At 39.4% G+C, this 14450-nt stretch overlaps 1 protein-coding gene and 4 non-coding genes across 6 annotated transcripts in view; all 5 read right to left on the bottom strand.

The window, feature by feature from the left end:
* The window catches only part of lg7h20orf27 (linkage group 7 C20orf27 homolog), a 32276-nt gene extending 21778 nt beyond the window's left edge, over positions 1-10498 (bottom strand). The window contains exons 1-2 of one of the 2 annotated variants that reach the window (XM_017433153.3): positions 10318-10498; positions 5666-5752 (exon numbers count right to left, since the gene is read on the bottom strand). In XM_017433153.3, the coding sequence (XP_017288642.1) occupies positions 5666-5684 (19 nt within the window). In that variant the 5' untranslated portion in view covers positions 5685-5752; positions 10318-10498. Of the gene's footprint in view, positions 1-5665; positions 5753-5943; positions 5990-10317 lie in introns of those variants that run through there. The other variant, XM_037976560.1, reaches the window with a different exon arrangement.
* A 562-nt stretch (positions 10499-11060) lies between these two features.
* trnak-cuu lies at positions 11061-11133 on the bottom strand. The gene has a single exon. It is a non-coding gene; the product is annotated as a tRNA-Lys (tRNA).
* A 950-nt stretch (positions 11134-12083) lies between these two features.
* Positions 12084-12157, bottom strand: trnan-guu. Its single transcript has one exon. It is a non-coding gene; the product is annotated as a tRNA-Asn (tRNA).
* A 395-nt stretch (positions 12158-12552) lies between these two features.
* Positions 12553-12626, bottom strand: trnan-guu. Its single transcript has one exon. It is a non-coding gene; the product is annotated as a tRNA-Asn (tRNA).
* Positions 12627-13545: 919 nt separating this feature from the next.
* trnan-guu lies at positions 13546-13619 on the bottom strand. Its single transcript has one exon. It is a non-coding gene; the product is annotated as a tRNA-Asn (tRNA).
* Positions 13620-14450: the final 831 nt, after the last annotated feature.

Here is a 14450-nt window from a genome sequence, read left to right as displayed (position 1 = left end):
GATTTATTCTTCATACACAAATGTAACAACGGTTTTTATTTTTTTGCTAATTTTAAAGTGGAGCCTGTAGAAAAAAATATGCTTCAGACCTCTTTGTTTCTTACTTAAATAAATTGGATGTGGTCTGTACAAAATGCATAATTTCACAACTGCTCTACGAATTGCAACATGCATGTGTGTGTCCATGAATCTGAACAAATTTGTTAATCTTTGCATTCCTAAATGAAAAATAAACCAAGGAGTGGGCCAAGTATCAATCCCTGGGGAACACCACTGGTTACTATGATTTAACTAGAGATGATACTTTCTGCCTGCACACATAAATATTTGCTTGATAGATAATTTTCTTACCATCCAATCACAAATTTATGTTCAAACTCAGAAAGTCCTGTACTAATAACTTTTGCTTAAGTAAAACCGGCTGAGTTGCTTGCTTGGTTTTATATTCTAAATACATATTGTCATATATCAAAAGGCTACTTCTATTCTTGCAGTGTAGAACATAATCTATACACCTAACCACAATAAAAACTTATATGTACTAACTAAACCGGTTATAGTACATAAAGTATTCCTCATAACATTCCTCTCCTCTGTGAGTCCTGTTCCATTAAACCTTTATTTAGGCTCATCAGAGATTAGAAATCCTTGTTCTTTGCAATCTGGGTCACAATAATGAGTTTGAGGATTACATCATGTTCCATACGTGCAGAATGGAAGAAATGGAATGTAGAAACACAACGTGCTGTTTAAGATTTGTATAAGAAAAAACAAACTTAGGAAGCCTTGAAATTTAACATATATGCCTTACTGGAAGCTCCGAAACAAGATCTTCAAAATTCAAACTGCATTTAGATTTAATTTATTACTCCTGAGATCCCAGACAGGGCAATCTCCTGTCTCTGTCAAATCCAGACAAAACGATGACAAAAGTCAAAGCAGGTCAGTGTTTTAAAATGAGTTTTCTTATCTGCCTTCGTTTAAAATTGAAAACTACATTATTACTGAATGGTCAATCCTAACTCAGGATTAAACTCCTGATCAGTAATATTTATAAACCCTTTCAAGAGAAACATGTTGCAGCTTTTTGTTTGGTGTTTAAATTTTTAAAGTTGCAGATATTGTTAAATCTGTACAATGAGCTCTCAAGATTCTCATTTTAATAGGGGAAAAGAAAACTTTAAAAGTCTGATTCTATATGTATGAAAACATTTAGTTTATGCTGGGGTGGGGGTGGGGAGGTTAAATGCAGACAGTTCATGTCATGGGACATTAATTTCAGTTTCCTGGATTACCAAACCATTTCCTGAAAATTCCACATCCTTCAGCAGCCTTTAAAGCAAACAAGAAGTATTCACTGCAGTGAATGGGAGTATTCATACCCCATGAACTTTTCCACATACTTCAAAATATTTTACCAACAGAAAGTACAACATAATTGTGACATGAGAAAAAAACATACATGGTTTCATTTTTTTTAACTGATGTTGGGCAGAAGGCCTGACAGTCTCCACTGTAATTCATCCCAAAGGTGTTTTTTCAGGTTGAGGTTAGGACTCTGCAGAAAGTTCTTCAACACGAAACTTGCACAAACTGCATCCGACGCTTTGCACTTTGTGATGGAAGGCTGGGATGCAGCTGCTCGGCCATGGAAAGCCATTCCATGAAGCTCTCTACACACTGTTCCTGAGCTGATCTGAAGGCCACATGAAGTTTAGAGGTCTGTAGCTTTTGATTCTGCAGAACGTTGGTGACCTCTGTGCTCTATGAGCCTCGGCGTCCTCTGAGCCCATTCTGTGGTTTTATTTGGCCGAGTTGCTGTCATTCCCAATCGCTTCCACTTTGCTATCCTTTCCACTCCCAAGAAAGACTCTTTCTTTCACAAATCTTTGTAGAAGCAGTCTGCATGCCTAGGTGCTTGATTGCATACACCTATGGTCATGGAAGAGATTGGAAGACCTGAATTTAATGACTTGGATGCGTGAGCAAATATCTTTAGCAATATAGTGTACATTCTGATGTGTCCTTGGGCAGAACACTGAATCCCCCCCCTGGTTTCTCCTGACCTATTCAGTGGTTCATAAATGAGAAAACCAGTACATGTATAGAGTGTAAATATATACCAGAAAGACCTATGAATGGGTGAATGCAAAGCACACTATAAAGTGTTTTGTAGAACACAGATGAGACTGTATGGGCTCTAAGTAAATGGGAACCATTTAACATTTATACTGAGTTAAACTGACATTGACATGAAAAACTATTCAGTCCAGAAATGTAACAACGGCTCTAACAAATCTCTTAATGTAACTGCTGAGCCGAGCTAATTCACTGTGATCACATCAGGAGCAAAATGTCCCGGAAAGTGACAGATGATGATTATGTTAATTCCAAAAAAATTAACACAGACACTTATTGTGAAGAAGAGCCACTTCAATCAACAATATAATGTGAAATTAACAGATATTAATTAATGCATAACTTTCCACAAAACCACACTTTTAAAAAAAGGTACGAACTATCCATTCAAGGCCTTTGTGGAGACATGTTTCAGTTTCAGATGAAAATGTAAGATGCTTGTGATCAGATCAATCGAGATGTGTGTAAACAGGCATGAAGATAATTCAGGGACGCACGCTTCCAACTACCTGAGTAAGAGACCAATAACAACACAGATCGAAACTCAAATCTACATCCACGAATGGTCAGCTGGCTTATGTCACACTAATCTGCAGTAAATCTACTTCTGTACTTGCACTGATCCATCTGTTTTTGCTCTGCTAAATGTCAAAGTGCTCTGTTTGCTCATCACACAGGTTTAGTAGCAGAAAGCAGCACCAATTTGGGGTCTGATTAGCACGTGGCATCAATTATGCAGCTGATTGGTGGCGACGTAGCTTCATGTTACTGCCGCCCTGGTTTCCAGGTTGTCGCCTTGTTTTGATCATTAACCCCCAACTTTAAATCGCGAGCTTCGACGCCCGGATAAGCAAACTAAAAATAAACACACCTTGCCACTGCGCTGCTGTGATTGCACATGCTCGCCTTCGGCCGTTTTCAGAGAAACTCTGCGAGGAAGACGTACTTTTCAAGTATTGCTGCTTCCCCTTTATTTGCTCACTCTGACCTAATGTAGCCTGATATCAGTGTGGGCTTTCGAACAGCATGCCTGCGACGCAGAATCAGACGAGAGGGAACATTGTTGGCATCGGAAGCAGCACGATTCCCTGTTCCAGCGCTCTAATTTAAACAAACAACAAATTGGCTCTGTGACCGCACCAAAAAGCATCCACTCGTACCTCTTAACTTTTCTAAATGATCATCAGCAGGAGGCAATGAAGTTGTAACAGTGCTGCTATGAACTGATGAACTGAACTTTTTTAGCCATCCAGTCAAGGTCTGAGTCTCTTTTCTGCAACTTTAACTTTACAGCCAGGGACACACACATTATGTATGTCCAAATATCACTCATAGATATGATTTGGAATAAAACTACAAAAGAAAAGAAATGATTAGTAAGTTGCTGTTTTCTTGGTGGATTGATTGGTTGAGTCAGATTTTGGCCAATTCAAGGAGCGGGCAGTGATTTTCAAGTACACAAAGAGTCAGTAAAATAGACAAACTTGAAGAAATATTGTTTTTTTACACTTCAACTAAAACACCAATCCTACTCCAAAAATACAAGCTCAAATGATCCTGAGTCAGTTTATTTTGAAAGATTTACAAAGTGGAAACTATGGTCACAGGTGATCTACGTGTTCACTCCCAGAACGTGCAGGCTGTCCTCCACTTTCATGGACTGCTGGCAGAATTAGCTGCACATGTTTTTGTGCTTGAAGCCTCTGTTCCATCAGAGGTTTTCTCTTTTTTTTCAGGTTTTGGGGTGAATAGACTTTAGGCTCTTTCACAACACACCTCAGGTTGGGACTTAGATGCCTTCTGTCCGCTTCGGTGTGATTGCTGATTGAACGGAGTCGGCAAGAGGGATTGAAGCCAACCCACCCGATGTGCCTTTGTGGCTGCAGAGCGAGGTAATAACAGAGCTGAAACGGTGGACGTGTGAAAAAGTAAGGCTCAGTAATGTGATGAAGTGATGATATATGATCTGTGCGACCACCTGGACGTGGTTAAACAACAACAAACAGATTTATTACGGAGGGAAGATCGATTATAAGCTCGCGTCTGTGCGGGATGTGGTTGGCTCCATCTGTGATTTATGAACGGCCAGAGGCAGAGGCAGCGTACAGACGGACTGGTTTGTGCAGCCTTTTGAACCTGAGCAGACACTGTTCTTCCACAGGTCTCTTCCCTTTTCCTTCTTCTTCTTACTGAGCCGCTCCTGTTTCTGAGAAAATTCCACTTGCCCCAACAACTATCTGAAGAAAAGCTGCTGACTCTGACACAAAAACACGCCGCACTCTCAGAGCACCCAGAAAGAAAATAAGGATTTATTGACTGTCCTTCCTAGAATGTGTTCAGGCTAAAGAAAAGATTTGTTTGGCTTTTTCTGTCACAGTTTTTTGTAATTAAGAGGTCATAATCCTGTTTACCCACACACCCCCTCCACCATTTAACACCCAGCCCCATCTGTGAAACAACACCTAAAGTGGGAAAAAGGGCTAAATCCCGTGAACCGACAAAAGATCAAAGAACACAGTTTAACCCCTTCCTGTTTGGGAAACTGCAAACTGGTTTCTTGCCATTACCCAAACTGGGCTGGCCTGAACTTTCTCAATACCTCCATAACTTCTTCAAACATAGATATGCTTTGGTTTGCAGCACGATTCATGATCGCTCGCCACTGAACGGAGAAGGCGAAAAATAATAATTTTGCCCGTGTCTGCGTGTTTGTGTTAGTGTGTCTGTCTGTTAGCAAAATATCTCATGAACCACTGAAAGGATTTTAATGAAATGTTCAGGAAATAATCACTGGGTGTGCCTTTACAGTGGAATAGCCTTTAGAGCCAATCCAAAACAAGATGGACGCCACAGCCAACTGACTTTTGCAAACATAAATATGGCTAAAATTCGGTCGATTTTACAAATATTGAGCTAAAATTTGGTGTGCTTGCAGTTGAGAGTCCGTCACAACACAAAGTTTAAGTGGTACTCATTGCACAATATTTTTTTGCCTAAAACTGCAGCATTAACTGTTGGAGTCAACCTTGCTTGTCTGTTAGCAAAATCTCTCATGAACCACTGGGTGGATTTTAATGAAACTTTCAGAAAGTAATCATCAGATGTCCATTTACAACTGATTACCTTTTGGAGCCTGAACAATTCAAGACGGCTGCCACAGCTAATCAACCTTAACGAACACAAAAATGGCTACAACTCAGCCAATTTGACAGATTTTTGATCTAAAATTTGATGTGGTAATAACTGAGAGTCATTCACAACACAAACTCTAAGCGTGACATCTTAAGAGATAGCGCAAAACTTTTTTTTTTTTTTAGAGGTTTGACTAAAACAGCTACAATGCTGACATTTTTCACCATTAGATGATCTTAGCACATGGAACACATGGAATTTGATTTGACTCAATTAGCCTCTTTTGATTTGTATCAATTAGCTTCAGTTTATTCTATTAAAAAATCATCTTCATACACAGAAGGTCGGGAGGGTTTTCATTAAACATGCAACAAACACAATGGTAAAAACTCACTCTTCTTAGCAGCAGCCATGTCACACAAACTGGGCCTTGTCCACTGTCACAGCTTTGTCATCTCAGCAGTCTGACCTCAGAACAACCCTGCAAAACCAGTTAGGACGCAATCAGACTGAAGCATTGGGCAATGTACACACACAGAGGAGCACTGCGAAACAGGAAACAAATAGAAAATAATAATTAGATCCACAGTTGAGCACTGGGGGAAAAGGATAAAAAGGCAAAAGGTTATAAAACAAGGGAACAAATGTTTGGCACGACGTCCGGTCCACAACCTGCTGCTTTGGTTGTATTTCAGCTGAGAGCGCAGCAGGGCTGCACGGGTGAGGCAGGGCGGACCGCAGACTCCCCACAGGGGCTTCAATTAAAGGGAAACAACAAAACTAAGAGGCTTAGCTGCGCAGGAGCTGACGCTGCAGTTAGTGGGCTTCGCGCAGACGGAGAATGCTGATCACGTCGCATTTTGAATATGGACACAAAGAATTATTTGTACTGTGCACAAAGTTAAGAGATCTTGGGTAGAACACAAATACAAAACTAAAAGGAAGGCTGGAGGCTTTTTAAAAAAAAAATTGGTCATCATGCTGACCCCAAATCTGAAGGAAGAAAGGTGACGATAATGTTTTTCACCCATTAATTTTCTTACAAACCATAAATTCGAAGAAACTCAGAAAGTCGTCAGTGGCTGTACATCCACAGCTAATTCACTTTTGAAATAAACTTAATTCAAGATGGACGCCACAGCTTATCGCCATTAACCAGCACAAAAATGGCCCTACCACTACGATTTGACGTCGACAGAGCTGACATCATCGCACAAGATCGTTCATGATGTTGTTTTCAAGCTTTGACCAAAATATCCCAACTCTGTGCCTTCTCATCGTAAAACAATCTCAGTCTGAAACTCCGGCCTAAAAGGCGGCGGGCGATATGCATTCCTTCAGTGAACGCTTGGCTTTGAACCTGTAAGCGTGGCTGTCATTGGGACTCTTACCGACTTGTGCTCGGTTTGACGGGTTTATTCTGAGAAATGACCTGACCTAAGGTTAAAAGCTAGGTGAACGCTTTGCATGCCCCAAATAATCTTTTGACATTATAACAGAACCTTTGATCTGTTTTTAGGAGAGGCAACTGCAGTGCATAGAGTAAGTTTAAAAAAAAAATAGAAAGTGTCTAGACTAACCACATGAGCTGGTGCAGCAACTAATACTATTAGTCTAAAAGAATGCCAAGCAACCTTTTTCAAAAGACAGAGCTTTTTAGGTGCTTTCGTTGCATTTTTTTGTTTGTTTTGTTTGTTTTTTTAGCCCAGGCGAGCCACGTTTCCCCGCATCGCAGTTAGGGCTGCGAGACATTAGCAAAGCACGCATTTAAATTGAATACTGCCCCATTATTAGTTGCAATAAACCCACTATTTGTCTGACTATAATAGCCTAATATTGAAGCTGTCCTTACAGATATCACACATGTTGATGGGGCGATGAATAAAATGTTGAATATATCATGCAGCTCTAATCAAAATAAAAATGTCTAGTCATACAGTCATATTTTAGAGGTGGTTCTGGAGGAGTTTTTAACTTTAAGATCAAAGCTATGGGAGTTTTTTTTCAACAATCAAACATCTAGTAGCTAAATGTTTTTGCTCTGCTTCCTCTCTATGGCTCTGTTGATTGATGCATGGTGACTTTTCAGCACTGTTTCTTTTCCCACTTATAATCAAATCAACCTCCAACAGGCAAGATTTAATGCGGGTAATTTGGTTTCTCCCAGTTTATGTCATGGTGACACCTGATCTCAGCTCAGAGATACAGACAATAAATAAGCAACTCCCTCCTGATTTGTGAAAAACAGTCAATTTAAAAAAAAATAAATGATAAGAAAAGTACTAAACTGGCCCAGTTGTTTTCCTTTCTTTTTTAGGAACCAATGACATCTCTAAGAATTGGGGACCTACAGAATAACATGAGGTTTGAACTTCCTCTCGAAGTTTAGCAGAGGTTACAGATGAAAGCAGACAAAGTGCTGGGAAACTAAAAAGAATAATGCAATGAAAAGAAAACTTTCAGTGTCACATCCTCTGAGAGTACTGCCAATTCAAAGGATTATCTACTTCAGACATTGCAAATATATCAGCGCCATTTCGGGCACCTAAATGTGTCACTATGATTAAAACACCACAGATGGGATTTAGATCTGCACGCCTCCAGCACTGAGAGCAGCGGTGGGACATATATGATATGCACTTTAAGTCCATGCCTAAAACACTCAGTGTTGTATTAAATACAACCAGAAATGAGTGCTACTGTATCCTGCGTACTCTGGATAATACCTGTTTGCTACTCTAATAGCTATGTCCATCATTACAATAAATAAAAAGATATTTTAAAATCCCCATGGCTCTTAAAGAAATGTCTGTTCTAATTAGACCAACTACATTAAACAAAGCACATATGTTTTTTTAATGACTAATGACAAATTTACTGCAGACAGCCTGGTGTGATATGTTTTGCATGAACTGTAGGGTTAGTTCAAATTTTAAGATCATCTTGACAAATATTGTTTCTTGCAAAGTCTAACTTCAGCTTGTTTCAATACAGAATCACAAATCATCTGCTAGAAGGTTGTCAACAGGTGTTCCACAAGGATGTATCCTCAAACTGTTATTATTTCCTTTATACAGTATCAGTGATCGTCTATCCGTGTGCCTTGCCAGTAACATTCAAACGTATGTAGATGACGCTGTAATTTATATACATGTATAACACAAGCTGAAGAACCTACACTACATTGTTCACGTTGTAGAATGGTTAAGCGGTGCTGTTCGCAACCTAATGTGTGTAAATAATATGCATGTTTTTCTACAAATCATAGCATTTCAGTATGGAGCCAAATGTTCTGTATCAGCGGGGAAGTGACAAGTTGAATCTGAACACAAGTATCTTGAAGATGTCATTGATTCCAAACTTTTGTCACAGGGTCAAATGTAATATTTTGAATTGAGGGTTCATAAAAGTTTACAGTTTAAAAGAAGCAGAGAAGAAGAGCATGCACTCTGTGATTCTCACAGTGATTTATTGTTTCATCACCTAGTCACAAGATAGTGTTACTGCTTTAAAACCGCTGCAGTCTTTATGTAAGACCAAAATTTGAGGTTTTTGATAAAACACAAAAACAGCATTGTCATTGTTGTTCAATATCAAAAATATACTCACTCAGTTTATTAAGATAAGAACAACTGCAGACAATTTCATTATTAGAAAAAGTACTTTAAGTTAGCCTGCAGTTTCTGTAAAAGTAGGAATAAACAAACTAGATTGTAACTTATTTAAATGTCAGTTAAAGAAAAGGGTAAATGATATTTATGTTAGTCAGCAACAAAGTCTGTAGCCATCAATCTGTCAGTGTTTTGTTAGTGTTTGTAAGTTGTGTCCAGGTTCTTATGAATGCACAGCCTTAAAATGACACATTTAATTTATTAAATGTAGTATTTTTAAGCTGTTAATGCCTTTTTATTGTTTGTTTTTTTATGTCATTTTGGATATGTTCAGAGATGAAAATGTTTTTGCTTCATTTTAATATTTGATGTTATAAACTTGTGATCTGCTTTAGGGTGAATAGGTAACACCAGTGCAAGGCAAACAGGTGAAAATTAGCCTTTTGGTTGTTTATTAATGTGCAAAGTACTTACTAGGTGAACTAATTAAATAAGCTAAACCTCAAAGCAGCTGTTACCACATCCCCAGAAACTAACAATAATGCAAGTTTTTGTTTTTGTGTGTGTTTATATTAATCGTTTCGTGTTCCATTTATATTTTGACTGATCCTAAAAGAAACATTCATTACAATAAACTGTAACTATCAAAAATCTACAATTCTCTTCAGGTTACATCTCTATTTAGCAACAGTAACAACTGATGAAAACACTACCCTGTTTGTATACATTTAAACCTCTGTGTTAGTTTAGGCATGAAGTCAGCCTAATGTTTGCATCTCCACCTCATTTAAATCCAGACGCCTACCCAAGCGTTGTTAATGTCAGCCCCCACCCCAGCCCAGCTCTGCAGCACAGTTCATAGATGAGAGCTGCAGAGAAGCTGCAGCAGGTTTTCATTTCCTGCTTGCAGAGAGATATTGTGTGAGAAAGCAATAAGCCCTGTGCAGTGAGCTTTGTGCACAGTAGGTAAACAAGGGGGGACTGTAAACATTTAAACTTTAAAGCAATGCGATCTTATTAAAAGGTCCTGATGGGACAATGCTAACATGTAATAACAAACTTTCATTTAGAGCACCAAACATTGTGCAGTGCCTGAACCTGCTGTTGCATGTGTTTTGTTTTGTGCATTTGCTATAAGAGATAAAAAGAGCAAGAAAAAAAGCTTAGCATAACCCTTTTATTTAGGTTACACTTCACGTGAAAAACGCTGCCTTCAGATAAGCTGTGTGTACTGTAAGCTGTGCAACACACCGACCAAAACATAAAATGAAGTTAGCATTACTTGGACTACTAGCTCTTAGCTAAGTCTAGCTTTGTAGAGAAACTAGTCCAGTTTTGTCCCAAAGAAGTTTTTACCTTAAAAAGTTGCTACATTGATACGTACTGTCCAAGCACGCATTTATAGAACTTCCTTTTCCCCATAAACGTAACTCACCTTCGCTCACCGTCCTAGCTTGATATTCTCGACTGAAGCGGCAACAACAAAAAGAAATGCCAAGTTTCGTCTCTGTGGAAGTGCTGAATGAAAGAAATGCCGCTCAGACCCCTGCAGCACCCGCTCAAAATCTGCGCTTCCCCTCTCGTTCCCTCGGTGTCTCAACGGGATGATTTCCGATCACGTGACCGGACAAACCACGCCCCCTCGGGTTCTGCCTTCAACTCAGTTTCTCACCAATGGATAAAACGGATTATTTTCTCTGTTCAATATCTGCACTGCCCCAATATACAACTGCTATTTAGCCTGTGTAGGAGGAGTAAAGACCAGAGAGGGTTTTAAAGACCTGCAGCTTCACTGCTTTTCTTATTCGAGGGATTTAAACTACATTTTTATGTTGTTGCGCCATCTGGTGGCGCTTCTTGTACTTTACACGCTTTTCCACTCCTGTAGAACATGTGGCTTGATTCATCTCAAATAAGGTCTTAAATTAATTTAAGTCACATTTAAACAGCTTAGTGCTTTATTATACTAATATTATATGATTTTTTTTGCTTCTCGTTTCATCTAAAGCACAGAACTGTCGAAAAGTCTTGAGCTTTCTTACAATTCTTTATATTTTCTTGACTTTTTCTAAGCTGCTAAATTGGAATTAACGCATTCGTGAACATTTGATGGATAAAAATTTACTTTATTTTAGTGCAAGTTATGCTGATTGGAAAAATAGCTGAAAAAAATGTTATCACCCAATGTGGGGCTCAAACCCACAACCCTGAGATTAAGAGTCTCATGCTCTACCAACTGAGCTAGCCGGGCAGCTGTTTGCCACATTGAAGGCAGAGAGTACATTCTTGACACACAGAAATTAGTCAGGAAATATGTTATTGACTTAAAATGGGCAGAACTCCAGAATTCAAACAGAATTATGTTTACGTCCAAAGGGCAGCTCTGATCTAAATGTTCAGATGTAGCCACTGCTCCCCTCCTCAGGACACATTCCAACCAGGGGTGCAAATTAGCACCCGCCACCGGCCAAATGCGGGTAAATATTTGAAGTGGTGGGTGAATTTGATCAACACACACGCCACTGTGGCGGGTTGGCAACTTGAACAGAAAAGGTTTTATTTGTCCTCTTGACATATAGGGGGCAGCAATGTGCTCGAGTTGCTGCTGTTACGTCGAGCCGCGTTCCCCCATCAGATACGGTTCCCACTGCGTCTCCATAAATAAAGACTTAATGACATGGAAATGACAGAGTTGTTTAGAGGGGCAAATATTTCTCATTAAAAAAACAAAAAAACATCATTCTTTTAAAAATAAAATGTGCTAATGATATCATAATACAGAGGAATAAACACAGTTAAGGACTTGATGGTAAATTATTTTTGTCCTGTGTTTTAGAGGGGGAACTAATAATTTCAGACGGCTGAAATATTTGGTTCCCCCCTGGTAACTTTTGCAAAAAAAGAACTAATGTCTCCAAATTCACAGGACTTGTTGTCCATGATGAGAGGAATAAACACAGTTAAGGAGTTGTTGGTAAATTATTTTTGTCCCATGTTTTAGAGTAAAATATTTGAGTGGCTGGTAAAAAAATAATAATTTTTAATTTCCACCCCTGATTCCAACTAATCCAGAGTTTTTTCTTTTAAATAATCTGTTTGTTTTTAAAATACCTAGATCTGCATACATTTACATGAAAGGTACTATATGTATAAATAGTTGGACCTTCGAGTGAAAACAGGTTTAAACTCGAAAAACAAGCTCGTCCCTGGGTGGGCTTGAACCACCAACCTTTCGGTTAACAGCCGAACGCGCTAACCGATTGCGCCACAGAGACCAATTGGTCTGTTTGCACCATGATTCCCTTCAAGTACTCAACACTTCTCAGGCGTATGTGTGATTTTTTTATGGTCAGCATGAGCAAAGATTGTAAGACCAACTAAAGATCGTAAGAAAGAACTAAAGATTTTGAAAAAAGGGTATAAAAACACTCAACGTCCCTGGGTGGGCTCAAACCTCCAACCTTTCGGTTAACAGCTAAACGCGCTAACCGATTGCACCACAGAGACCAACTGGGCTGTTGGGCCTCATGATTGCCTTCAAATGATCAAAAGAGCGCAGGTTTTTGTATGATTTCTTATACTGTATTGGGGATAGTCGTAAGAAAATTAAAAATAAAAAATAAAAACAACGAGATTTTGAAAAGAATAAAAAAGGTACAAAACTAGAGAGCGTCCCTGGGTGGGCTCGAACCACCAACCTTTCGGTTAACAGCCGAACGCGCTAACCGATTGCGCCACAGAGACGTTGTGATGACATCAGACGTGTCGAGGAGTCTATGTTTCGAACACACCAATGTGTCCCCTGTCACGATCACGTCCAGTGATTGTAGGGCTGCAGAAAGAAAGCTGCAGTATGTCTCCCTCCTGCTAATATGGTCACCAAGGGTCTGTATCACATGGGGCCCATTAGGTTCTCATTGTTTTCTCTAATAACTCCCAATTTACTTTCATGGGTCTCCAACCCCTCTCAAAGCTGTCATACACTTTCTAGCTCACAGAAACTAAACTGATTAAGGTTTGGGAAAGCAAGCCATCAGTAACATAATGCAGTCAGTGTTACAGCAATTCACACCTTGATGAATGGGACCAAAACATTTCTCATGTTGTCCAGGCCAGGATCCTGTTTAGACCTGGCACTTACATTCATCTTGGCACATTTTAAGACATATTTTCTATTTTTTATACATTTTAAAAAATGAAGAGTTTAAGAGCCACAGTTGTATGACCACCTGCTGAATGATAGTAACTCTGAGGATGAATTATATACTGTATTTTCCGCACTATAGAACGCATTGGATTATAAGGCGCACTGTCAATGAATGATCCATTTTCAAACTTTTGTCATATATAAAGCACACTGGACTATAAGGCGCATTAAGCGAAACAGAACAGCTCCATGTCTTTTCAGAGAATACTGCACCAACGTAAGCATCAAGTATAAACGCCTCCAATGATCACTGAGGTCCGCACGCCGTGCGCGATGCTACAAAACGCGACTATAACTGAGCCTTAATGCTGCAAGCAGTGCAGCTTTGTAGTTTACCAAAGTCGTACTTAAACATTACGACTTCCTACATATACAACCTCATGTCCTGCATGACTGAGAATCTCCATCAGCATATTCAACACGGCAAAGAACGAGTGATATAACAAAAGTTCACTTCGTCCCTGGGTGGGCTCGAACCACCAACCTTTCGGTTAACAGCCGAACGCGCTAACCGATTGCGCCACAGAGACATGAGAGGCTAGCAAGTGGGCGTGGTGTTGCTAGCCAGAGGAGTTGGTTGTCATAGCATGAAACCAGCTACCCTTTCACCTGATGACATGTTTTGAGGCATCAAAGAAATATTGTCAGAACAGCACAAAAATTACAACAGAACTAACATTAAAAACTGAAAAAAATATGATCTTCATAAAAAAAAAAAACAGGAATTTATGTATGTACAGCCAAAAACATAACAGATTATATGAATGAAAACACACCAGTCAAAACAGTGTGTTATGATAAATGTAGGGCTGCAACAACGAATCGATAAAATCAATAAAATTCGATAATTAAAAGCGTTGGCAACAAAATTCATTATCGATGTGTCGCGCAATTTATGCGTCACTAACGTTGTCGCGGAAACGGTGACGTCACCCGCAGCGCGTTTGCTGAACAAACTCCGTCCCAAATATAAGTCATTGCTCCGTCCGCTCCGTAAAAAAAAAAAAAAACTCAGTCCGCTCCGTATCATGATGAAGAAGCTACAGCTCCTCTTCCTCACTGCAAACTTTCTTTCTGCTACTCCATTGCCGTTTTGGGGGGCATGTTTTACTCACTGCAGGTTAGAATCTGCTGAATAGGGTTTTGTGTTTAGTCTTAAAGTTGTTAAGCAGCAGAACTAGCTCTGTGAGCTCTGTTAGCAGCAGTTAGCGTACAGGACAAGGCACGCTGCTTTTTGCGCCACCCGGTGTCATCACAAAGTAATGTTTAGTCATGGGTCGATCACTGTATGCAAGTGAAGAGTGAGGCAACATTTAACTAAATTTACATCTACTTATTTTTGTAATTAATTGTTTTAATGG

Source organism: Kryptolebias marmoratus, linkage group LG7 (assembly GCF_001649575.2).
Source record: "Kryptolebias marmoratus isolate JLee-2015 linkage group LG7, ASM164957v2, whole genome shotgun sequence".
NCBI lineage: Eukaryota > Metazoa > Chordata > Actinopteri > Cyprinodontiformes > Rivulidae > Kryptolebias > Kryptolebias marmoratus.
This window is presented reverse-complemented; position numbering and strand designations above follow the sequence as displayed.